Raw genomic sequence first — 26,792 nt, forward strand, 5'->3', positions numbered from 1 at the left:
TGTATCATATGATGGCAGTTTGGCGATCTAGTGAATGTTGGTGCCAAAAGGTAGTGTTTTCTGGGGATGCACGAAACGATAAAAACTAAGTGGATCTGTATGTGTTCTTTTGTGTTCTCAGTCATGGCCGTTGGCACCGGTAAATAGTATTAATAAGATGGTATCAACGTTCTACTGTAATTGTTCACTGCTTCTTTAATGATTTGTGCTCTTTTGAACAAACTGTTGAGGATGTCAGGAGACACAACCGCAGGAAATAGCAGCCTTAACATTGATGCTTCTCAAATATTTAGGCCTCTTAGCTGCACTAAGCAGGAACTACAGATGGCATGAGAACATGTGATACTAAAGATTGCTAACTTGAAAGATCCTTATTTTTTTTTATTTTTCCGGTCTTGTATGTGATATGACCCCATGCATTACAAGCAGTCGGAAAGTTTTTACTTTCATGTAACAATATCCTGTAAACAGTGTAAAAAAAACCTAAAAAAAGAATTTATTGTTGTTTTGTTTTACCAATGTAATGTAAGAAGTGCTATGTCAATTTTTTCTTTTCAGTGCACCTACAGCAGTAGCCATTTATAATGTAATATGTGACAATGAAAGGTTGAGAGTCCATATCCCCTTCAGGCGCGAATTAAGAGAAACACGAAGGAAAATTGTGGTTCCTTCAAATATTGCCTCTAAATAGCGACCCAAAGTCAGTGGTATGAATGAAAACATGTTTATTGAGCCAACAAAAAATTTTTCTGATGTGTACATTTGTACACATGGCGCCTACAGGACGTAAATTATCTTGACGGCCACTTACACAAGGAGTAACTGTTGTTGGTAACTTGGCAAAAGTACTTAAGAGTGTATTTACAATGCATCTCAGCTTGCCTGCTTCGACGGATCCTACTTTATGACGTGAAATTCATAGTAGCAATCCTTTGTGGCACTTAGGCAGAGAAAAACACCGCATTTGCAACAGCAAACTCGAGACTTTGAAGCACAGCGTGTGTTTCGGCACCTTTGCGGGAAGTTGGCACTGATGTGAATAGGCCAGTGGTAATTGCCATCAAACCTTGTGGAATTTGTTGGAAGGGGCATACCGACATGTGATTTTCGGACAGGACTTGGAGAGCTGGTGCTTGGTCTACCCCTCCTGTTTGGCGCAGTCCTGTTGCTTGAAATCAAACAGCGTGCAATGTCTGATTGAAAGGCCATAACATCTTTCACTTCCTTTTTCGGCAGTCCTTCTGCATTCGCGTCGCGAATGTACTAAAGCCAGCTGTTGCACACTGCGAAGCAAATGAAGGGGGAGATAACTCTTACTGGCCATTTCTTCGTCTTTGCTTTGAGGGGATAGAGCGACACCAAAAAGTCCAGCTTGTCGACGCCACCCATGAATTGATTGTAGTCCGCGATAACCTGCGGACAATCGATGTCGACATGTGCCTTGGCAGCTTCACTCCATCTCTTCACCTTAGGGATGTTGCCTAGTCCTACAACTGTAGAGACCATGTTGACTGGACCATTGTCGTGCCAGCGAACAATGACAAGGTCTTCCTCTTGGGTAATCTTGAAGTCGTAGCTTCCACGCCCTTCCTTTTTCAATTCTTTTTCGCTTTTGAGCTCACAGCCTAGAATTCTGTTGGACCTAATCGTACCAGAGGCGAAAATACCGAGCAATTTCAGCTCTCGGAAGAGCGGCACAGAAGAAAAATAATTTTCCATGTAGCATCTAACGTTCAGACCGCGCGGGAGCGATTCCACAAGCCGCATCACGACCGATCCACCAAGACCCAAATGTGAATGGTCCTTGCTTACGCCAGTGCCTTTCCCTTGGTAGAATTCAAACTGCAGCGGACGAATACTTTTATTCCTTCACGGTTTGGCTTGTTCTTCACGAACTGCTTAGCAGCGACCCTTCCTGTAAAGGGCACCATCTGTTCGTCGATGTTGCTTTCGGCGAGAGGCTGCAGAGCAAGACATCGACTTCTGACAGCATCAATGATTGGTGGCACTTTCCAAAACTTGTTCTTCGGTGGATCCAGCGGAGCATTGCCATCAGTAACATGCAGTGCTGCTCGAAGCTTGAAAAATCGTTTGCATGTCATTGCATTCGCAATACATGGTATTCTTGTGTCCTCCTGCCAATACATGCGGATCCGAGGAAACTTCAAGATTCCCATGTGTATCATAATGCCAATGAGAACTTTGATTTCTGCCGATGTGGTATTTAGCTCAACTCCATCTCTTTGCAGTGCATAAACGTTGGTAAAATGTGCTATGTCATCAAAAATAAAAAATGTTCTCTGGAAAGTACTTCACAAAGTTCTCAAGCGGCTCAAGGATAGCAGATCCTCGGTCAGGGATGAACCTGCACTCAGTGTTTACTGGTGAGAATTTCTTCTTAATCCACTTCACAACCGTTTTCTTCCTTTTTATTGGCGGTGGCTGCACATTCTCTTCATCTTCACTGCTACTAATGTCGTGGTCATTTAGGAAAGGATCTTCATTTGAAGCAGCCTAGAATAAAATGAAAAAGTTATAGAACTAAATAACAGCAAAATATAAAATTTATTTTGAGTAGTGGCCAAACTTACCACAATTTCGGCAGATTCTTCGAATTCATCGTCTGAGAAGTCCCCATCTGAGATGTTCCCGTCAGCAATTCTGGCCAAAAGAGCCTGGGCCGACGTCGTCGATGCCTTTTGCCAGCATTCTGAATGGTCTCTAAGACCTATCATGCATAAAAGATACGTACAAGTTCAGCATTACCCGTTAGAAACAAAATAAAATGCCCAGGTAAAGTGATCTGATGAGACAGCCTTGAGGCGCCTTGTGTACAATTGTACACACACATATTTGACTGCACGGCACCAAGCCATCCTTAACAAAAACAAAAAAAAATCGTTGTTTGCAACAAGCCATAACCATATGTGTTAAGCTGATATGAATATCATTTTTGTAAACAAACTTTACATGAGAAAAAACAAGAATTATCGGAGTGCACTCACGTGCCGATCCGTAAAAGGTAGAGGCGTCCATCTTGAATGTTTGTTTTGACTTGTGCTTTGCCGTAAAAAAAAATGGCTGTGGCTTAGGTAAGGTTAAGCCCAGGATGCGAAGCATACTAGCCTTTATTTTAGTTGTTGAACCACTGTTTAGCCTGGTGAACTGCTGTTGCTTGGCTATATTTGGTTCGGCTAGACGAAGAAACAACTCATGCATTACTGCTTCGCCTTCAAGAGTGGAACGCGACAGCGTTCCCGTCGACCCGCCAAGGGGTGTAAGACAATGGGCTACAGGGCAGCGACTACGCGCCCCGCATTGGACGCGGTGAGCGTCGAGCAAAGCAGCGTTCGGCGCGGCAACGAAATGTGCGCCTGAGCAAGAGACGCACGCCTTAGAAACAGCTCGTTTCTAAGGCAACACCGCATTCACTAGAGGCGCTTTTGTGCCGCTTTGAAGCATCGTACTCGTGGCTCAGTGGTAGCGTCTCCGTCCCACACTCCGGAGACCCTGGTTCGATTCCCACCCAGCCCGTCTTGCAAGAGTTGAGCCAAAGCCACTTCTCCTCTGTCGTGATGTCACGGTGTCACGTGATTTCATGGCGACACCGCCGCGCCTGAGGAGCTGGGTTGAGCTCTCGTAATATGCTTCGCATAAAACCTAGATGGCGCTAGCTGTCCACTAAGGAAGCATGTCTCAATGCTCACGTGGTGTGTTACCCAATTTGAAGGAAAGGCGGGCGCGCGACGTGGCGCCAAATTTAATGTGTACAAATGTACACACCGCCGCTGAAGGGGATATGCAATAGTGCAGGATTACGGCAGTCTGTCTCTGACAGAACCACTATCATTTTAAGTGAACGTGCTTTTATAATTAAGGAAAACTGTAAATGTTATAGGAAAGCATTCCAAGTTGTGACTGAATGGTAGCTAAGTCTTATTTCACTTATTGGTGCTCACTATGGTTTCTAAAGTTTCAAGAGAAGGAAATTTTGAACCTGAATTACACAATTTGGCAGGCTACTGGACAAAAGCAGGTTCATGTCATGAGGCACGTGCCATTTTGCTTTTCACTTGCACTTTGCCACAAGAACGAAGACTTGTGCTAGATTTTTTTTGTTTGATATAATGACAATTACAGCGAGCACACAATTAGTGAAGTTTGTCATTACAAGAGAAGATTCGAATCCATCATTTGAGGCTCATTTCATCATTTGTTCAAAAAACTTGATCAGGAGACAAATATGTGCTGTATTTGGCATCCAGAGGAACCCCCTATTGTTTGCAGGACAGGTAGCTCCTATAAGGATGGTATTCAAGTGTGTACTCACCTGTGTTTGTGGAACAAGCAAACACGAAAAGCTCAAGAGCTCACTAGAACACTTTTGTAGTGATAGTGCATTGGCAGTGATACATTTATTTACCTACGAGAAATGTGTACAGCTCGTAAAACAGGCCCGAGGCCAGGATGTAAACAATGCAAACACTCTTGAAACACTGAATGTCAGCATAAGCTGGCAAGAATAAAATTTCTGACATCTTGTAAATAAACGAAGCAAGAAAAGATTGTGGTAATGTTACATAGAATTCAAATGCATTGCCTGAAATACCACAAAAATGAAACAGCTACATGAGATAACATAACATGGGAAGTCTTATGTTACCAAAAGGTGGTGGACCTGACCGTGAACACATTGTTTGTATTGTTTATTGTGCAAGTACATGTAATGCATGCTTTCTACTGTGACCTTGTTGTACAGCATGGACAATGAAGTAGTAGATGGTTGACAAGGTTGAAACTATTAGCAAAATAAAACTCACAATGGCACATTCTTTGCTAACAGTATGTGACCATATTAGACATAACAAACTTGCTGCACATACGTGGATGTGCCATGTTAGAGCAGGAATTCAAGAACATTGAGAACTCTGTGGCTCTGTCAGAATCAAATTTCATGGAGGCCGGCTGGAGGGCATAAATCACTTGGGTGGTTTCAACCTATTGTGTCACAGCAACGTATTGTTCAGCAGCGCCTAGTGTAATGAAAATGCAGTCTCATTGTTTGCAGCCACCATAACTCGGTCTACTTTATGTGCTTTTGCACAAAATATCTGCCTAGGAACGCATTGCTTTCATTTCATGTGTACAATGAGAAGCTTTGGCACATGAAGGTGAAACATATAAATTTGAGGAAAGCCCATGAAAAGCAATTCCAGGCACAGTTTACTAAATAACCTAACGTCATTGTTCCGCTAAGTGGCACAATGGAAGGTTTTCAAGTGTTAGTGTGGTGGTTCAGACTTTTGAATGCATGCACGATGTTTTGCAGTCAGTTTTGATGAAGTGTACATATGCGCAATCCAGCCCTCGTTTAGTGCAAAATGGAGGCACATAGAGGCGTGAATGCACTGCGATGGTAGAAGGTGGGTGGTGGGGTTTAGCTCAGCTCGTTGGGCGGATAGCCAGGGTAGCCGCCGGGGTATCCGTCATACTCGCGCTCCCGTGGCCCTGATGCCTGCTGCCGGTAGTAGGAGGCGTAGCTGCGGCCCCACACGGCCAGCACAAAGGACTCGATCTGGCTTTCGTCTTCGCCCCGCACGACGCGGAAGTAGCCGTTCTCGCCCCAGGCATGGCCCCAAGAGTTGGCGCAGAGCTGTGCACCGATGGAGCCATGATTAGAAGGTACCTTTTTTGTGCTATCTCGATTGCACTTGATTAGCATGAACCAGCAGAAGTGTGGTTTTCAGTACGGCTATAGAGACGCGCCTAACGGCAGCAATGACCATGTCTTCTTCATGCTGTACCTATTGTCATAGCGCAAGTGCAGTACTTTATACTACACTAGTGCAGAAGTCCATTGCGAACTGTTTAGGCGTCTCTGATAATAGTCGTCTTTATCTTATGTGGCGTTTTCCACATTTGCCAAACATCAGGAGTTGGCGGTGACACGGCTGCCCAGAGTCTGTATTTGTAACGAAGCCATAAATGGAAAGAAAGAAAGGCAATGAAATTGGTTTTTAGAAATTGCTGCCCTTGGTTCCGAACCATAGTTATATTCCTCCGGTTCTGCTCAAGTCTTATCACCCAGTGGTGTGATAGCGAGAGTGGCGATAGCGAAAACGTGGTGTCGTGCAAGCCATTGAGAAAGGGCAAAAAAAAATAAAGGAAAGAAAAAATTGTAAAAATTAAATCAAAAGACGGTCCCTGCCTGTTCTCGTTATTCTGACAGGTTATTCTGACACTGCAGCATGGCAGCAGGAAATAAGAAACTAAGCGTGAAACAGAAGAGCCACTTACCCAGTACTTGACTGGCCGGTAGTGAGACCTGTCGATGCCCCATCTGAAACATGAAAGCAGCCACAATGTTTGCTGTCGCACCTCCAAAGGTCTCGAGGGCCCGTGGAAAAAGCAGTAATTAGGATGTAACACCACGAGCCCCTTATTTTGGGAAGAGAGGGGGTAGTTTTCAAACCTTATAAGGAGCAGCTGTACATGAGCTTTCAGGGACACTGCATAGCGCAGAGCTCCGGCCAAATTTTGGCCACCTGGGCTTCATTTAACCCTATATTGCTCTTACGCAGTTCCACTTCGAGGAAAGTTAGAACAACTTGTTCACCTTTATTCCTAGTCATGGAAAGTACATTTGTGCAATAAAAGCAATGAAATGTTATTAAAAGTATAACATAATTAGTACAGTAATTAGTCATTGGTTTTCTAAACTATCCACAACAGAAAAGTTGCTCCAGTATATCTAGAATACTACTTACACAATGTGTCCAACATAACTTGCGCCAAAATTTTAAAAATATGCAAGTGCCACATAGCTGGACACAACCAAGGTAATGTTGTTTGCCATCGCCTGGAGCAAGTCGGTCTATTTTTTGTATGTCCCCTAATTACATCATTATTATTAAATAATCAATTGCTTCATATTGAGAGCAAAATTTAGAGGACGCTCAAGCTTCACCTTTAAGAGTGAAACGTGAAAGCATTCGAAGATCCCCAACTGAGTCTCACACTTCCTGGCGACAGCAGCTTACGTAACCAAGCAATGTTTACTGGGAAACGCTGGCGGCGAACGCTGTGCGCAAAGGCGAGCTTTCTGATAGAAACGCGGCCTCTTGCATGGGTCAATCTTCTGTTATTGTTTCACACTTATAGTATTTCACTCTGAGAAGATTTAACATAGAAAGCGTGCACTGTCAGTGTTTTGTTTCATGGCATTTGTTTGTGGTTGTCATTCTCAAAATTCTGAGGAATAACTTTGTAAAGAATGGAAGACAAGGCCTGAGCAACTTTAGTGATTGAACTTTAGCGCCGTACAAAATATACAAGGCAATGTTCACTTGCAGGACAGCGGAAGCTGGACGCCGACACAGGGTTTTCTGCGACACGAGGCCCTTAACAAGCTCTCACATTAAAGTGTCAATGATAAAGTCACAGATCGTTTTGAAAAACTTATGACCCAGCTTTCTGTTGCTCAATATGTGTTACATAGAAGTTCCTAAGCCTGGAAGAAAGCTCACAAAATACAAAGAAGTGCCGCGCCAACTAGTCGCATGGCGCTTTCGGCAGTCGAGAGGCCCGTAGTTTTTGCCACACTGCACCGAGTTGGTGAGCCGGAGTGGTATTCTTTGCATATACGCTTGATAGCAGCCCACATGGTCTTAGATTATAATTGTTTTCAAATCATGGGCACAGAGGCGTATACAGACCCGAGAATGCGAACTGAATGCCATCCGCTCCTACGGAACTCGGGTGGCAGGGACTCGGAGATGCGCGTGTGCTTGTAGACTCCCGAGCGGTACAGGAAGAGGTCCTCCTTCACCAGGATCAGTGCTGCAAACACATGAAGAGTCGGAAAGGAGTCACCTCATCAGAGATTGGCAAAAGGGAGTACTGGCAACTCCTTTGGGTGGTACATTATAATAACTGTTTGCACACTTCGGGGTGTTTAGTTGTCCTGCAACAATCATTGTTGTCTATTTTGCGTGCATTTCTTTCCTTTAACGCTGCGCACCGGCTACTTCCAGGTCACGAACGGCGCGCTTGTAATCAGGATGACTTAGCGTTCTTGACAGGAAACTAGTGAGCACAGAGTTCTAAGAAAGGAAGTGGATGTTCCAGGAAGTGGAAGTTGAAGTTATCATCCCATCACTTAATTCGACAGTTAGATGAAAGCCTTTTGGTATTTTTAAGATTCAGTCATCCTGAGTAATAGTTATCACAAGCGCCATCTGGAAAAAAAGGCACGAAAAGTGAAATAAATCATTATGCCACTAGTGCAATACAATATGAGTGCAGTCTTTTTTCACTTGCGGAAAAAAAAGAGAAGTATGTTGTTATGATGAACGTTACAGGGCAACCCGAGAAAAGGATTGAACAAGTAAATTCTTTGGAGTCTCGACACTGGGTTTTAGCCACGGGAACGTGTTTAACTCTGTGTTTGAATCTCTTCAAGTGACAAAACATATATCGTGCTAATTCTTAGTTTCCTTACTATTCCTATTGCAAACTTTTCTACATTCCTTCTGTTGTACATGGTTCAGTGAATCTTTTTATATATATTAAAATATAATGAGCCATTCAGCTGTCTCACTCCCCAGTTACACACTACTTTTTCATTCACAGTTTTACCTTTTCAAGTTAATCTTTCTGAAGTCACAAACTGGGCATACAACCACCTCATTCGTGACCCATCATCCAGAGTGGGTATGAGCCAGTGTGTTTCGAATGTACTTCATTATCATAAAACCAAGTCTTCGGAAGGACGGTTGACTGTTTTTTCTCATTACAATATGTATGATGTTCATTGTATTGTTTTTACAGTTTTTACATACATAGTACTGTATATGTATTGTACAATATTGTTTCAATATTTATGTTCTAATAACGTGCAGTACAAATCGATTTCCTGCCCATGGTCACTTCTCTTCATTAGTGTTTCTACAGCATATGTGTGATGTGTAATTAATTATAATCTGTGCAGTGATTGTTTTCGTTTGGACAAGAGAATGCGATTATTTCGTGCACGACCTTCAGTACGAGCTTACATAGCAGCTTAGTTTCTTGCTGCTTTAACACAACATATGCAAATAGCCTTATTCTGTGCTGTAATACCAGCCTCGAAACCCAGGCCATAGTCTCTGGGACTGGTTCGCAGTGCTTGGCTAGGTTAACTTGCTTTCAAAGAAGCTGCCAGAGCATTTTCGTTTGAGTGCGAAAAATGTTATGGGTGTTCAGCGCCACGACAGTTATTGCTCAAAAAATATAAAACCACAGCTTGTGCTGCTTAAGTAAAGACAAACACTTCTCTGCATGGTTAGTGACGTTACCTTGTTCCTTGCATTTATGGAGTGACTGCTTTTTTGCACAGCAAGGGAATGACCCGTCTAGCACTACTCGGCAAAATTTGCAGCAATATTCTTTGATGTAGCATATCTTAAGAAGTTAAAGACGTGCACGTGCAATACAGACCCCAGGGTCTGCATTTACAAAGCTTTCAGTTGGTAAGCGCCATCTTTCATTGGCTGGCTGCTTTCAGTAACATGTCCAACCATGACCACTCAATGAAAACTCGCTGGGTGCATTTTCAGAGTATGCAAGTACGCAATGGGTTTGTGGGCGCTCACTAGGTACCCTTGTATGTTTTCATCGAGCAGACAGGGTCTAATGCGATGCTTGGCCAACATCTTCATTTATGAGTAGTTCTATTGTAAGAACACAACTTCCTTGTGAATACTGGTTCTGCTTCTTTGATAAAGGCTTGCTTACCTTGGACAGGACCGTTGGCGTAGATCTCCTGCATAATGTCTTCCTCCTGTAACAACCACAAGGATGAATGTTACTGCCGCACAACTGAATCGCGTGAAATAATGTGTCTTTTGTACTCAATTTTCATGGATGCATTTGTGTTTATTGTCGATGTACTGAATATTAGGAGATTTCGAGGACACAAAGACGATCATGAAGTACTTTGTGTGCTTCTGCACAGCCCACGAGTTGGTTTGCCCTCAAAATATTGGTACAGATAAAGCTTAATTCAATGGGTTAGCATACAGCAAGTATATTTTGTGAAGTGGCAGGTGTTCATGTGCTTAGTTTCTCTGTTAAGAGTGTGTGCAGCAGCTGAGCTTCAGAACTTGAGCTTTCTTGAAACTTAAGATGTGTAAGTCTAGTATATGCATGTTGCTTTTTGGGACACTTACACTCCAATCCAGGTTGGCCATTTTCAATTTTTGATTGGTAATCCTACTAGTATTACAATTATTAAATATTCTCCAAGTGGGACATCAGTGCATTAAATGCAGACAGGAAATAAAGCTCAACCTGCATTTTGCAACATTGATATGCATGTAGATATACAAGAGCAGCTTTTGCTGTCCTGTTTTGTACACAATCCAAATCCTTTGCACTAGCATTTTACTAACTGCCATTAGTTTCACGACATCGTGTAATAATGAACAAGACTACTCCTAATAGTGTTAAAACTTGTCAGTCAGATGTAGAGCTGCGATTATTTCAAGACATCACTGTTTAATTAAGGAGGTGTGTTACAATTTTCCTATCTATTTTAATGTGATTAGCATTCTTGGGGTACTCCACGCACTTTCAAGTGATTTCATTTCTGCCTGTCTATTAGATCTCCAATTGTTTTACCGCCAACTTGAGTAGCTGGGTAGTCCATGGTCTAATGGGTAGAGCATTGGACTGCCATGCAAACTGTTGTGCCAACTTGGCTTACTGGTTACATGCCACTGGGTGTGTGTGCTCTTCAGCAAGCTTCCTTGCTACCAACTTGGGTGACTGATTATGTGCCGCTCGGTATGTGGTGCTCTTCCAGATGAACCTTGTCTGAAGGGCAGTGCTATGACTGACATGGAACAAAAAAAGAAAGAAGACTCTACCAACTCGCCCAGTTTGCTATTCTTCAATTAATTCTTAGATGCCAATTTGGGTCATTTGGTATGTTCCACAGGGTATGTGCCGCTCTTCAGTCGTAAAAGAAAATTAAAATTTTCTCTGGTGCTGGGTGGAATCAAACCCGCGTCATACATATTGACTGTCAATATCACATGACACTGCTAATATAATATTGTCGCTACCATGTGACAATGTTCAGACAAAGTTGTCTTAATATACACACGGGCACACTTCGCAGCCGCGCCGCTAGATGGCGCAGCATGCCTAGCGGGGGAAACGTGAGAGAGTAACCCGGCTGCATACACACCACATACATGACGTGTCTCTGCAGTGTCAGTACAGTGTGTCGCTACACTCTTTCAATGCTAAATGCATCAACGTCGCCATTCATTATAAGTTCTGTCGGAATTTTTCTTATTATCGTGTACTTCACGAGCGTCGCATATTCCCTTGTGTTTAGAATGCGCATCCTGGAATTATGCTTCGTGGCGGTGTAAGCTTTTGAAACAAAGAAGCTTCCCCATTTTAATACAACATAGTGTGGCCCGATTGAAGAGAGCACATGCATGTGGCAGGAGTAAACTTGCCTAGTGGCAAACCTGGAAGCACATCGCTAAGTAGCAGGTAAATTTTATTAGGTGGTGCTGGCCCCTTTCTAAGCTTGCGCAGTTAATCGGACCAATATTATTGACACCCGCAGCCAGAGGGGCCCTGTATAAGCTCCGCCCCCAAGTTCGGGCAGCGCCCTCTCGTATTCCCGTGAACAGTTGGCCACAATGTTTATCCATAACGCGTCTGTACCCACAGTGTTTGTACCGTTTCAGGCGCATCGCAGAAGACTTGCAAGGGGGTTGGGACACTCACGTTAGCGGGCACCCTGTAAGGCGGAGTGGAGAAGTACTTCTGGTCCGTCCTTCCCGTGGGGCACTGCGCGTCCTCGGTAGGGATGCGTCGCCGGGGGATGCGGCAGGTGGCGCTGGCATTGTTCCGTGCGCCTTCGTACGGGTAGCACTCCTCGGCTACGCCACTGCGTGAAGGGAATGGCCGCACAGTCGTCACGCGGCAGAATTATAATTCTCAGTGCGCAGTCGCGCTACTTAGTAGGTGCACACGGCTCTTGCTGCTGTTGATCCTAGTTCCCAACTATCCGCTCGAACGACAAGACAAAATTCTCAATTGATTGATTGATTGATTGATTGATTGATTGATTGATTGATTGATTGGATTTAACATTCTTGAGCGACACAGATGCACCATATAGAGGGCACTGGATTCTTTTTTTTACCACTTGGAGTTCTTTAACATGCTCTCAAATCAGCTTGTGTAATACAGGGTGGGTCCGCTATGTCGTATCTTATGCAGGTGACAGCATGATGCGACCTCTAATATTGTGCATTGCACGTTTTCACCCTCCCCAGTTCTGGTATGGGCATTGTACAGCACGATACCGAGCACGGAATTTTTCCCTATATTCTGGATCTGTAGGCTCGCTCCAGAGCAAAAGCTGCGCACGCTTGTGAAGCGCACGAGGTGATGGCTGCAATCGCAGGCCGTTGGCGCCACGTACGCGGACGAGGGGAGTCCTGATTTAAAATTCGAGGGTTTTCCGTGCCAAAACCATGCTGAGGCATGCCAAATTTGGGGGAGGGGAAGTTGCGTATATTTTTTTACCTCTTGGAGTTCTTTGACGTGCACCCAATGCACGGCACATAGGCGTTTTTGTATTTCGCCTCCATCGAAATGCGGCCGCCGCAGCCGCTAAGGGCGAGCCCTGGTTTGATCAGAGTTGGTGAGGTTTCGTTAAATCTGTTACAAATTTGCGGGATATTGTAGCTATGCCAAAAATGGTCCCAAAGTAGGCCGTCGGCAGATCTGCATCTGCCGACAAGTATCCGTGCCTGAAAAGCGTGGAGGAAGAGGTCAAGAAAGTTGCCAACTGACTACAGGATAATTGAAAGTGTAAATAGATAACCACGGGACGTATTCTCAGACGATGGCTTTCGGCGATATCACTTTCTGTGTGCGCTGATTGACTGGTTGAGCAAACTGGATGGACCGACTGGCTGGTTGAGCACCACGCCACGCGAAGGCGATAGTATCGCCGAAAATCATCGCCCGAGAATACGTCGCCAGGAGACATTAGAAAGAAAGTGAGAGACACAGAGACAGTGATTTGGATGCAAAGAATGGAAACAAAGAAGGGCCATAGAGATCTACAAGAATGGACAAAAACACACTGGAGCAAGTACTCGAAACAATATGGGGCATGTGTATGGTGCAGCAAAAATCGGGAGACCACTCGGCGGATCCCAATGGAATGCCAAGGGATTCACTCACTGGTGCCCATAGGTAACATATACCTCCCAGAAACGCTTGGATTTAAAGTAAAGCCTCACCCGGTCAGCGGTCAAGATAAGGAAGAAACGTTTAGAGTATTGGGGGTGGGGAGGGAGAAACAAGCAAGAGATTGATACGACTGGATCTGTTACAGGCAAGGCTGATAGAGAAGTGTCGAGCAAAAAAGTAAAGCCAGTTCCACGCAGTGGAAGCTGTAAAAAGAGCGAAGCTGGTGGTCGTTTTCTCGCGTTCGAACTCGTGTTTAGCGCAATTTTCGTGCAAATCTTTTGTCTCGTTGTCTTCGTTTTGCTAGATTCGAGCTTCGGTTTCGGGTTGCGCACACTCTTCAGTTGCGTGAAGTTGTGATCACACCACAGTCTATCGGACGTACACCTTGCAGCTGTGGCCGCACTCACGGTGGAGGTATTCTCTCTTGTGGTGTCCTTCGGCACCCTCCGTAAGAGGAATCTATTTGCGTCGGCGTCTCTGCTCGGCCTCCTGCTCTCGAAGTTGGGGGTTAGCTTGCCTCTGCTGGCGCCTGGCCTGCGCTTCTCGCTCTCGAAGCTCCGGATTTGCGCGACGTTGGCGCTGCCGCTCGCGCCGAGTGGAATACATGGGGCGAAAGGGCGCGCGCCGGCGAAGCACCCGCTCTTATACCCCTCTCCTCCCCCGGTGCGTGCTCTGCCCCCCTGCATTTCACCGGGCGACGGAGGGCGAAGGCTCGACATAGAACAGCTCCTCTGTTAAAACAAGATTATGAGTATGTATACAAAAATAATTGGACTTCTAGGAACGCCATGGTGTCGAAACTGCAAAGGCGAGAAGAAAGATTCTATAGGCTGAAAATGTCTGAGGAACAAAACTATAAATATCTCGCTTTTCTAAATTTCTTTTACCGAGAAAGAAGCGTAGATTTCTGGGTAATAGTAAAAAAAAAACTCCGTTTTTTCAAGTGATGCTGTTTCTTCAGAACGAGGGATAAAATTGCAAGTAGCTGCCCTTATCCTGTAATATAGGGCTTTGAGAAGATATTCTGAAAAATTTAATTTAACTTCATTTTTCAAATGATAGTTTTCATAAAGTAACCAACTCATTTGCTTAACGGGACATGTGTAGCTTTTTCCTATTTGTGCTAGAGTGATAAAATTTTCATGTTCTGACGACAAGAAGACAAAGCGTTCTGCCGAATTTTGTTAAAATTGACATGTCAGTTAAAAAGTTGAAGCTTTCTTGAAGGAGTACTGAACAACTAGACAAGGAGAGACGACAGGTTACCTTTCATCCTTGTATTCCCCCCCCTTCCCCCGTAAGAGGACAAAACCCTTAGCGTCTCAGAGTTGCAATGGCAAAATTCCTAGTTGCATACACGTGAGAGTAATGCACGTAGGGCCTTTTAGGGACGGACTATCGTCGAGACGAAGAAAAGCACTAAAGTTTGCTTTGCCGCATAAAGACAGCTATTGCGGTAAAGTAACCTTTAAAGAATGCTTTGTGTTCAAAAACGTGCATAACCATGTCAATGTTGGAAAGTACAAGGCTATTTCTCGCAAAACTGGAAAGTGCGTTGCTGAACGCCTTGGATAAAGCTAATGGCTTTCATTGGAACTTTACTGTCGCTGTTAGGAAGTTGCTTATTTAGCCAAATTAGCTGATCCGAGCCTTTTTTTTTTTCTAGGCTCAGCCTGGCTCACAGTTTCTCATAGTCGTGATGTAATCCAACAAGAAAAACGAGGTGCACAGTGAGGGCACCGTGCCGCATTCGAAAATAGTCAATTATCTGATGTTTCGAACCGAGAGTGTATGCGTATCTGGGAAAAAGGACTTTCGTTTTTAAACATCGTAGTACTTCGATGCTTCCTGTGGGGACGTGGCAGAAGACCCGCCGTGGTGGCCTAGCGGCTATGACGTTGGCCTGCTAAGCACGAGGTCGCGGGTTCGCGATCCCTGGCCATAGCTAGCGGATTTTGATGAGGGCTCTCGTGTACTGTGTATTGGGCGCGAACCCTAAATGGTGTAAAATAATCTGGAGTCTCCCACTACGGCGTGCCTCGTAATGAAAGCGCACTTTTTTTTTACGCTTAAAATCCCAGAATTTCATTTTTCAGCTCGGCAGTAGATTAAAGGATTCTATGTTCCCTTGGAGAGGGCATACAATTTGTGTAAAAATCCAGAGTCCTTGACCGTTGCTTTTGAATGTTGGGTTGCAGTATTTTCTAAAATATATTTGTTATTCTACAGCGCATTAAAAAAGAAGAATTTGAAATCAATCCAGTCAGCATGTGGGGGCGCTACCGTGCGGTCATGCGCGGTACGGTAAATTGTTCGGGGTCATGCATTCTGCCAAGACTCCGAGAGTGTTGGAGTCTGCGCACGCATTTCGGAGGCACAAAGGACGAAGACGGGCGTAGTCAGACGTTGCGTTGTTCTCGAGAACACGCGGTATCCAGTGTGAGACCATGCTTCGCCGTCACAGCGAACGAGTTTCCAGCTGGATAGCTCGCTGAAATCCGCACCTCCCCCTCCCCATCCTTTCTTTTTTTTTTTAAGTGAAGCTTTCTTTTAGATGATGTACCGTAATTGCGTGGCAGCTGCCTGGCACATCTCGATCGCCGCGCACGCAGCCCAACGCGCTCACGCGGAAGTCTCCGCGCCTCGCGTGCATGGTGTGTCTCTCGAGTACAGAGCACCCAACGCAAACTGTGCATACATCGCGCGAAACGATAAGTAAAACACAATATACACGAGCATCAACGTAGCAATCGCTCCAAGCAGCTCGCTCACGTGCACCTGTTTGCGGGTTAATCTATAGAAGGACCGACATTTGGGCGAGTTGGTACTGCTTGAACATATTGAAGGGGCAGCGCAATGTGACGAAGACAGAAGGCAGGAACTGCGTCAGCGCTGTCCTGTGTGTTCCTGCCTTCTGTCTTCGTCATATTGCGCTGCCCCTTCAAGACGTTAATCTATGATTAAGGTGGTGAGGCGAGACCACCACGGATGGCACTTGCCTAAGCAGACCTTCCGAAGAAGAGCTGAAAGGCGAAAGGTAACGCGTCAGCGCGCTGCAGCAAACAACGTCAGGACAACAAAGCCCCGCGCAAACGGCTCGAAAGCTTCGCTTCCTCGAGGTGTCCGACGCAGGCGTCGGACCTGCTCGCATTCTGCTTCTTCAAACGGGGTTGATATGTGGTAGAACGGTAAGTGGCGTCCGAGGCAACTGTGAGTTTCGCGGTCTTTGCAAGTTGGGGAGAATCGGAATGACGCACCCGTAGTTGACGAGGAACCTCCAGCCGCGGTCAGCGTGTCCACCTTGGCAGACGACTCGGCGTCCCCCGTTGAGGCAGGACATCAGGTCCTGCGGGGACACTTCCACCTTGTCCACGCCTCGGGACTGGATCGACAGCCGGTCGGAAGCCACAGCTGCGAAATTGCAGAAACGAATCTGGTGTGAAAAAATGGCCTCGACGATTCAGTGAAGCGACAGACCTAACACGAAAACGAGGCGGAACGCCTACTAACACGGTCGGATCAATCCAACTTCGATTGCACGCGCAAACTTTGTTCAAAAGGAAATTACGATATAATTATAGTGCGCTGAACCGCGACTAATCTACGCAGCTGAAATTTGGAGGGCAAAGAAACTTCGGGCTAAACTGAAGATCGCGAAGGATGCAAATAAGCTATATATATATATATATATATATATATATATATATATATATATATATATATATATATATATATATATATATATATATATATATGAGAGAGAGCGATGAAAGGAAAGAGACAGGCTCGACTGTTTTGTTAATCGTGACCGCAGAAAGCCAACAGACAATGAAGCCAAAGAACGCATTGGTGAAATTAGCCGTAGTTAAAATTGAATTGCGGACCATAATAAAGAAAAGGGAAGTGAATGTGAACTAAAAGATAACGTACCGATAACGTCAATTTCTACCAAAGCTAATTTCCTCGGCGCTTTCCTTGGCCTCATTGTCTGTTGGCATTATGTGGTCGTGTGGCGTGTACACGTGAATTATAAACGAACTTATATTTCGCGCATTCGGGCTCATGTGCAATAGCGCACGCGAACAAATCATGGTAGTTACACAGCATATGCACCTGCTATCGGTCACGCAAAATGGGTCTTATCCATGAATCCTCCAGCAGCTGTCAATACTCTTCTGCAGGATGCTGAGGAGTCCATATTATGAGCGAGTAGTGGAGTTTTGCATGTAACGTTATGTGAAGAGTCGATAGCCGTCGCTCTAACTATAGTAACAACACTGTGTCCAGAAAAAAAAAACAAGCTGTCTAGGATGGGCGGCAGAGGAGTGAGATTAGACTATTCTCGGGCGTATAGTGAGGGGTCCTTGCACCAGGAACACATAGCCTTTTGTTCCAATCCCCTCTCGAATTTTCGAGGGATATCGAGGTTTATTCACTAGCTTATTCACTGAACGGCTAGAGTTGGCTGTAATTGGAGGTTGCTGTTGCAGGAGGGGGGGGGGGGGTATTTCGGGTTGCGCCGAGTACAAAAAACGGGTGCCGACGACGACCCTACCTGCAGTGGAGAAGGCCCAGGAGGAGGCGCAGTCCCCTTGGTCCCTCACCCCGTGCACCAGGCCCGCCCAGCGGATGCGGGCGTCGAACTCCTCGGGCAGCAGCTCGCGCTTCTTCAGGTGCAGCTCGCTCATCTCCACAGTCTGCCGGTGAGGGAGGAGAGAGAGAGGCGCACATCCTCGTCACAACCAGAAGACCAGCTCAAGAGACGTATAGTTCGATTACACGTCGAACTGGTACGTCTATAGTGCTTGTTTAAATGCGAGCTGGTTAGATTGAGGAAGGCAGCGCGTGCCCCTGTAGGTGGAGAAAGCGAGAAAGCAAGCCGTCTTCTAGTCACGGTACATACTTGTCCTAGAAGCCGCTTTTTCCTTTGCTGAAGCACAGAGATGCAGTTGTATATCGTCGCCCGGCAGGTAGGCGTATCGATGCTACTTTCTGGATTTTTGTTTATGACAACTCGGATGCCTCTCGGAGAGCACTGCGCGGGCGTCTTTCGTCGTCTGTGGCCACACGGTGGTCTATAGAGCAAACTAACGCCAATTATCACCAAAGCTAGCTGACGGTATGAATACGCATGGACCATTTCCACAGAGAGAGAGCGAGGGAGAGAAAGCTTTTTAATGAAACGCAGAGGACTGTGCCGGCAGGCGTAAAGCCGGCTACTTGCTACTCTGCATGGGCAAGGAGACATGGGGTTTAAATACCCTAAGAGAATGAGGGGCGGAAAACAAAGAAAAAATGAAAAGGTGCGAGAGAGATGGACGTGGTATTTAGATGTCAAATTATGTTCAGTATGCTGCATACAAAATGAAGGCTTCGTCAAAATTAGGTTTGGTCATTCTAGTGTCTTAGAGCTGATCAGTTTCGTTTTATTGCAAGATCAAGCAAGCCAATATATCGAAAATAAGCAAAACCACACGCTGTTCGGCATGCATCCGAATTTACACCTGGGCCGGATATCTTACCTAATAGCTTCGAAGTTAATTTTCAAAAAGAGTTCGACGTCGCGTGCTAGTAAATGTTCAAGCGGCCGCACGACGTAACACAGACGCTCAGGCGAGGGCTGCCGCCGGGTGGGAAAGAAACTCGATCATTCGGCACGGACAGACTACGTGTTGCCATCGAAACAATTCTGGCAAGGAACAAGGCGCGAAAGCCAGCACGTGACGTCACTCATTTTTTCATTGCTCTGTGCGCACAATGGCATGTACTTGTGTTTGGTGCATATATTTTGTAGTGAAAATTGTTTATGTTTAAAGTGCAAAACTGACGTTATACATGTATTGATACTTAACATTATCAGTGTTCTTTGTATATGTACATACATATAGTGCCCACCTGCTATGGTCTCAGTAGAGACTGGCACTATTGTAAATAAATATTCAAAGGTTGTTGGCTCCAAATGCACACCCAGGTTGCAAATAACGCCGTAGGAGAACGCTCAAAATCAATGTATACCGAATAGATTTTTTTTATCATTGTGAGAGCTAAATTAGTTTAGTTGTCTGCAACATCGTAGGTTTTAGCTGCTCAATTAACATTTGCTGGGCTAAGTAAAGTCGTCTTTGTGAGCTTGCGTATTCATTTATATATCGAAAATACTTTTAAAATTAACTGCTAGTTTTTTTATACCACATTATAATTACAAAGTTGCTCTATAAGGTTTTTTTTATCCTGTTCCTATTTAGTTTTTCAACATATAGTTGCAACACGTGCTAGCTATGCCCCACGCACGAAAAAATAATGAACCTCAGTATTTATTTATAGCACTAAATTGCGTGCTTTTCTTTTGGTAATCGTCCAGTTATTTGTACAAATACTGAATAAGCCTGACATGTTAATCTGGGATTTGCAATTCCTTGCTCTACTTTGCGCTAAGTATCATTTACATCGACTGAGACGAGGCTTTCAGCTGTGCTTACTGTATCGCAGTCGTGGCCGAGTGGTTAAGGCGATGGACTCGAAATCCATTGGGGTCTCCCCGCACAGGTTCGAATCCTGTCGGCTGCGTTTCTTTTGATTTCTTTTTTGTTTTACCAAGCGCTGTCGGACACGCATAAAACGATGTGCTTCATAGCGGGAAATGTGTTCGCTAAAACAAAGGTCCTGCATAAATGTGTTCGCTTGCAAAACTGCCTTTCAAAGGTCATACGAAATATGTTGAGATGTAATGCGTTAGCAAATTACGCTTGGAACCGATAAAGTGCATAATTTTTACAATTATTTGCTCCTAAACAGGGTACGAAAAGGAAACTGGCTATTTCGAGGCATTAGCTTGTCTCAAGGAACGTCTTATCACATACAACACACGGAACCAGTAAATATAGCACATTCCCGCCTCACGAACGCAATACGGTAACGAAATGATTCGTTACAGATTGCCAGTTCTCCTACACAGACAAGACTTCATTACTTTAACACGCTGCACTTGCCTAATGTACTTGCCTTATATGTGTGTGTTTTTACTGCGAAGCTGTCAGACTCTAGTCGGTCGGTATTTTTCGTGTCTGCGTGAGAAGTGTTGCTCACACAAGAATAAATGGCAGGTACAAGTCTTTATGTTTGAGTTTCAGCGCATCGGAATTACGTATTCTCGTATATTCGAGTTACAATCCGATGCTTAAAATCCTATCAAGGCTGAGGCAACACACCTCTTCGGCCTCTGCTTCACGTAGACGGCACCCTCGGACTGACCCACTCGGGGGAAATCGGTTGTTAGATACGGAACCTTTTTCTGAGCCCCCTTCGAGTTCCCCAGACCACATCGAATCGCACCAGTAAGGAATGTAAGTAAGTAAGGAATGCAGGAGCACGGATGCCACATTCCTGAGGCACGACACGTGCAAACAAGTTGGCGGGCCCCACAGCCGGTGGAGCTATTCACTGCTTGACTCTTCCAGAAAGCGAGGGGATAGCCCGGCACTGTTAGAAGTAAAGTGGGTCACGAAGCAGAACGGCTATGATGTACCGGGAAGGCCTGGCAGCGTAGCCCCCATACGCCATTGAAGAGGGCATTTGCAAGCCAGCGAGGCCATACCGCTGGGAGTCGGGGGCCCTCGGACAATTGGGGCCCAAGCGTCGCCCCGTCCGCCTTTGAAGAGCGCATTGCAAGTCAGCAAGGCAAGACCGCAGGGAGCCGCCGGGTGTGACACCACTGCACGGGCGCCTACCATTGGCCGAAAATGGCGTCATCTGAGCGGGCTCTCCCATTGTCCGAACATGACGCGTCTTCCAGACATCGAAGGGCTTAAAAGAGAGACCGGGAGCAGCTAGAGATTGCAGAGCATCCCCGGATTCATCTCTTTCGAACTTCTTGCCGCGGGCCGCAGCGTCCGAGTTGCTGCCGGCCCGTAAGGACTGTACGACTGTTCATTGACGTCTCACTGTAAATAATGTAAAATAAACCTCCGAAGTTTTTTTATCGCAAAGTCCGTCCTCGACTCCTACAACTGGTGGCAGCGGTGGGATTTCCTTCAACTCCTACAACTGGTTGGCAGCGGTGAGATCGCCTCCGAATGCAACAGCTGGTGGCAGCGCTACGGATCAACCTTCGTCGAGAGAGATTCTAAGGAACCGGGAAGAGCGAAGAAGAGAGAGCCTTCGTCGAAAGAGGTCCTAAGAAGGTGGGAGTAGCGAAGAAGAGCGAGCCTTCGACCCAGGGAGTCCGGAGGAACCGGGAACAGCGGACAGATGAACCAGATGGCAGGGTGCTGCAACCGTAAGTGGGCGCGTGGTTTTTTTTTTCCTTTTTGATTCGCCAGACTTCAACTGTTGTGTGTTCATTTTGATAGTTCTTGGAATCGGGAGTTTGTTGCATTGTGTGTTTGCACAAATTAATTAAGGAAAACAGTTCTAACCACCAGTCGGGGCAGCTGCCATGGATCTTAGAAGGTTGACGAGGTTAGACTTGTTGTTGGTGTGCGACGATTTGGGAGCTGAGGCGGATGAACAGATGAAAACGCCAGCTATCATAAAGGCGATTGAAGAAAGTGGCAATGATGATAAAAACATTGAGCTTGCTTCGGAGGTGATACAAGAACCACGGGAGCGTGAGCGTCGTGAACGTGAGCGAGAGCGTCGTGAATGTAAGAGTGAGCGTAAGCGTGAAGAACGCGAGAATGAACGGAAGCGTGAGCTTCAAGAACTTACTCTTAGGCGTGAGCGTCAAGAACGTGAAATTGAACGCGAACGTGAGTATCAGGAACGTAAGCGTGAGCGTGACCAAAAGTATGAGAGAGGGAAGGCAGCATTGTTAAAAGAGATAGAGTATTGTGATCAGTTAATGGCACAGAGACAACGGCTGTCTGAAAATTCTGTAGGTAGTGCAGAGCACAGGAATGAGCAAGTATCTCGCGCATTTTCGCCAAAATCCGACGAGAAGAGTAGTGCCTGTGAGATTGGCTGCACATTCATAGGTAAAGGAAAAAGACTAGCTGCTAACGATGCCTTAGTGGCAACAGAGGCCGTTAAAGGCCAGAGTGAGAGCGACAAGGTGCTGTGCCAACAGATGACTGTTGAGACAGCTAGGCCAGCTGCGAACAAATTGGCACAGTTACCGCGCGTGTGCGTCGCTTGTAATGTTAGCGAAGTTGCTAGTAAAGAAAAGGGTACTGTTGACCCGACAGACACGAGCACCCATGTCGAGCCCGATAGGCGTGCCGAAGTGATGTGCGAGCTGGACGATGCAGTTGAGAGTAGTTCTCGGGATGGCGAGCTCCGTAGTTCACGAGAGAACAACTGCATTGTTCAGGGATCGGTGCAGCTCTCCGCCAGTCTAGATAGTCCTCAACTCCTACAGCGCTCGGCAGATGTAGATAATACCGCTGGCGCCACAACACGGTGATGGCTCATTTCCTACGAGTCTTTTTTCTTTATTGTTGCTCTTAGCCTTTTTTTTCCTTCCTCCGTGTTTTCGAAGCCACGCCCAATGAGGACCATGGCGATGCCAAGCCGTTCACAAATCGCGGCTGGTGCATTAGGCCTTCAGCACTGGCGCGGCGGAGTGCGTCAGCCATAGAAAGAAAGAGATAAAGAAAGAAAGAAAGAAAGAAAGAAAGAAAGAAAGAAAGAAAGAAAGAAAGAAAGAAAGAAAGAAAGAAAGAAAGAAAGAAAGAAAGAAGCACTCGGACAAGATATGAGATCAAGACTGACGATCAACTAACGTCTTGCTCAACTTGAGAAAAGGGGAGAGGAGGCTTACTCGAAAGTCCTATGCGACAAGTTCTCTGCCTCTTATTAGGAGCCCGTTGAATGTTTTTTATTTATTAAAGTACTGGCGAGGAAATCCTTACATGTGGAGACCATAAACGCGCATACGCAGACAGTAATCGTAGGTGGTTTATCGGTAAACTTGCAAAAAAAAGAAAACAGCACTGTCTGAGCTTACCGGTCTCTCTGGTTGGTGGGTGCCGAGCCTGTAGCGGATGCCTTCGTCCAGGAGCTTGCCTTGGAAGAACGAGTAGTTTGTCGCCTTCCACCTGCGAGAGGTCGAGAACAGCCAGGTCACTTTGCGCCGTCGCGTTCGCTCTGGTAATCATGCGGCGCAAGTAACGTGCGAAAGGGGATCGTGGTTCAGAGCGCATGCGCGCACTCGCTGCCGGTGCCATGGTGTAACGTGTGGCACCCGCTGGCTCCTCCGCTTTACCGCTGTACCGGTGTTCAAAACAACTTTGAGGGCATAGTGCCATCGGGGACTTTAACGGCGAACATTAGGAATAGCTTTAGGGGTATGTCTCGTCAACCCACATGCTATAGTAGAGTATTTATGCCGTCGAAGTAACACTCAGCGCGCCAGACTTGTTAAACACGGACAGAATAGAAAAGTAATACAACAAAATCGCTGAACTGGCAACTAAGCTTACGTTGAAAAGAAAACGGGAGAACGTATATCCATAGACCTGCCAGTCAAATGATCGTGGCACATGCGCAAAGCAACACTCACAGCCTCTCTGCAGCTAGGTATCCAAGAGACAATCAAACAGGAAAGAAATGATCCGTGTTCTCTTGCGCACGTGCCGGGACCATTTTATTCGTATGTGTATGAATTATATCTTTCGTTTTTCTTTTTTTTCTTTTCTCAACAAGCTTAGTTCGGAGTTCAGCACTTGTGGCATCTTTCTTTTCTCTGTCCGTGTTTAACCTTGTCGTGCTGAGTAATAATTACTTCAACGATGAACATCGACCAGGTAGCCCAACTAACCATTCTGCGCCATGCAGAAAATTTATGTTTCTGTCACGATAAAAAAAATAAAATTACATTTTTTTTACTATTTCAATTTAGCCCATTAAGGACTACTACTACAGGCACAGGACCGATAACCGGTGGATCATTAGAGTTACAGAATGGGTTCCAAAAGAAGGGAAGCGTAATTGATGATGGCGGACGATTAGGTGGGGTTGATGAAATTAAGAAATCTGCAGGTAAAGACAAGGGTAATTGGAGATCGCAAGGAGAGGCCTTCGTCCCGGAGTGGACATAAAGATAGGCTGATTACGACGATTATGATTATGATGAACTCTACAGGCATCCTTTGCGGCAGCAGTGGCGTAGTCAAAGTTCTCGTACCACTACTATCCCTCCAACCCCAACGTATCTCGGTACGTATCAGAAAGAATGCCTTACTTTAGAGACCATTTGACTTCTTTAAGCTACTTGCAAGTTATATCCCAACCACAGACAGTTTTACCTTTAACTTCGGGACTTTCTTTGCCAACTTTTTTTTTCATGCAGTGTTTGCAGTTACGTGAAATTGATCGATAAGCCTGAAATATAAACCTGAAACATGGGCAATATGGCCGCCGGTGTTTCGAGCGACGTTGTGGCGATTCCTTTTAGGCAAACGTTGCTGCGTCACAAGCATGTTGCTGTACGGAGCTGAAGGCGGTTTGCTACGTGAGACGCCGTGAACAACGGGGTTCGAGTGACGGCACGCTGTAACAGTGCCGTGCCAAGTGACAGCGCTGACGGATATGACTCTCGGAGGATGGGCGGTATCGACAAGCTGTCATTCGTCAAGCGAGGCCTAATTGTTTTCTTTCGTTTGAAGTGACTTTGGCCGGCACCGGGAGGCGCCAATAGACGCTGGCAACGAACGAAGTTCTCATAAGCTCACACAGGGAAGCGCATAAGCTAGCAATTAAACTTTGTTGCATTTTTTTCCGAGGGTAACATCATAGCAAAGCCTCGTAACGCTCAACTGTCTGTCTTTCTGCTACATTTTAAAAATACATTGTCTTTAGGCCACAGTAAGACAGATGCTGTACCGACACGCGTATAGGACCTTCCATACTAATTATGGTTTTTGCCTCCCTTGATGATCTCTTGCGTACATCTGTCGAAGCTGATTATAACACACTTTGGAAAGAAGGAAAGAACTCATCCACAGTCATTGCAGTGCAGTGATAGGTGCATCGCTGTGACTGTGAATTAGGAACTCAATTTAGAGTTGTTGGTGTAGATTAATCGTGGCGTCAAACAGAACACAATAAAAAGTAGACGGCCAATGGCGCCACATACTCGCAATTGAGTTGCGAATAGTGCAACTCAACTGCAACCCAATTAGCAACTCAATCAGCAACTCGATTTCGCTACTCGCTGTAAAGTTGTTCAACTCGGTTGCACCTCACAGCGTTCCGCTTGGCGCCTAAACCTCGGTGTGTAGATTGACAGACCTCGTAAAAACGGGCATACTTTGGCCTTTTGGTCTGTCCATCTTTCGCCGCGCCTACAACAAATTATCTTGTCGCGCGCAAAACTTGAGACATCGTTTTATCTGACGTCGCCTGCAAGCGCCCACCCTTGTCCAAGTCGGTTCGTGGTGCACTATGAAAAACATAAGAACGGAGGCTGCTTATCGCGTGGTTGAAATTCTAAAAGACCGGCGCTTACACGAAGTACACTGAAAGAGCGGCACACGTATACATACACGAGTGGCATGCATTCGAGCTGGTTCCTATCCGCGCAACCAACTCGGTTTGTAGCGGTGCGGAGCCCGCTGGAGATTGGTGTCAAAAGAAGAAAGCCTGCACCGGCCGAACGTGCTAGCTGCTCCGAGAGCAGTCGGAGTAGCCAGTGATCGCGTTTCTGGGGGATCTCAGCGGCCCGCTCAGGTTAAAGGTACGGGAGCGCATCCGAAGGCTCCCTGCTGGAGCGCGGCGCTCCGAATGAACCGGGCTGATGCGTCCCGAGCGCTCGATTTGCACCAAACGAATGCAAAACGCACCACGTAGAGCGCTCTATAGAGCGCTCCAAAGCGACCACTCGAATGTTTCGTTAGGCTCAAGAAGACGGTGCAACCGACCGTGCGAGTGCGAGGGCGAGCAGGCATGGCACGGGCGAAAAAGTTGAAGGCGAAGTGGGGCTCACCCGAAGTTGCCCTCGTTGATCTGCCTGATCAGCTCCGGCCTGTTGATGCACACCCGGTCTTCGCACTGGAGCTGGGCGTGGCGGTCCGACACTCTGCGGCAGGTGCTGTCGAACAGGAAGAACGGCGAGCGCAAATCATGGACGAGTGGAATTGAAAGTGCGGCTTATAGGCCGTGGGTCTTTCGACCTCACTTATCTTTGTGAACGATTGCGCAGTGTAACATGCCTTTTATACAATTGAAATACTTGCCTTCCCTTTTCTTTGCCCGAAATGGTTGCTTTGTCCCTCGATTACGATGCGATACGATTGTATATATAACGAGCTCGACGAGTTCAAAAGCAATAGTTTTCAACGACCATTGAGAGATAACACAGGTGTTATCGTCATGATGTCTATATCACCTTCAATGCGGATTTCGTCAAGCGCTCTCCCATTGCGCCTGATTTACCTAATCGGACTTGGAGTCACAGGATTGCTTGCAAATTTCATAGACTAATAGAACAATCTAGTCCTGTACCATTCTTGGGCAATTGTCCATTGAAACCCATGCCCCCCCCCCCCCCCAAGAATCTCATCTGGTGAAAGACAAAGAAAGGTAAA

General features: G+C 45.9%; 1 protein-coding gene and 1 non-coding gene across 3 annotated transcripts in view; one reads left to right on the top strand and one right to left on the bottom strand.

Annotated features, from left to right (window-relative positions):
* Positions 1-4,382: 4,382 nt before the first annotated feature.
* Positions 4,383-26,792, bottom strand: part of LOC139061317 (uncharacterized peptidase C1-like protein F26E4.3) — a 46,957-nt gene continuing 24,547 nt past the window's right edge. For both annotated transcript variants that reach the window (XM_070541172.1, XM_070541173.1), the window contains exons 4-12: positions 26,192-26,296; positions 23,213-23,303; positions 17,825-17,966; positions 16,527-16,680; positions 11,788-11,950; positions 9,775-9,820; positions 7,716-7,839; positions 6,298-6,340; positions 4,383-5,653 (exon numbers count right to left, since the gene is read on the bottom strand). In XM_070541172.1, the coding sequence (XP_070397273.1) occupies positions 5,438-5,653; positions 6,298-6,340; positions 7,716-7,839; positions 9,775-9,820; positions 11,788-11,950; positions 16,527-16,680; positions 17,825-17,966; positions 23,213-23,303; positions 26,192-26,296 (1,084 nt within the window). In that variant the 3' untranslated portion in view covers positions 4,383-5,437. The remainder of the gene's footprint in view (positions 5,654-6,297; positions 6,341-7,715; positions 7,840-9,774; positions 9,821-11,787; positions 11,951-16,526; positions 16,681-17,824; positions 17,967-23,212; positions 23,304-26,191; positions 26,297-26,792) is intronic.
* Positions 19,755-19,836, top strand: TRNAS-CGA (transfer RNA serine (anticodon CGA)). Its single transcript has one exon. It is a non-coding gene; the product is annotated as a tRNA-Ser (tRNA).

Source organism: Dermacentor albipictus, chromosome 6 (genome assembly GCF_038994185.2).
Source record: "Dermacentor albipictus isolate Rhodes 1998 colony chromosome 6, USDA_Dalb.pri_finalv2, whole genome shotgun sequence".
NCBI classification, from domain to species: Eukaryota; Metazoa; Arthropoda; class Arachnida; order Ixodida; family Ixodidae; genus Dermacentor; species Dermacentor albipictus.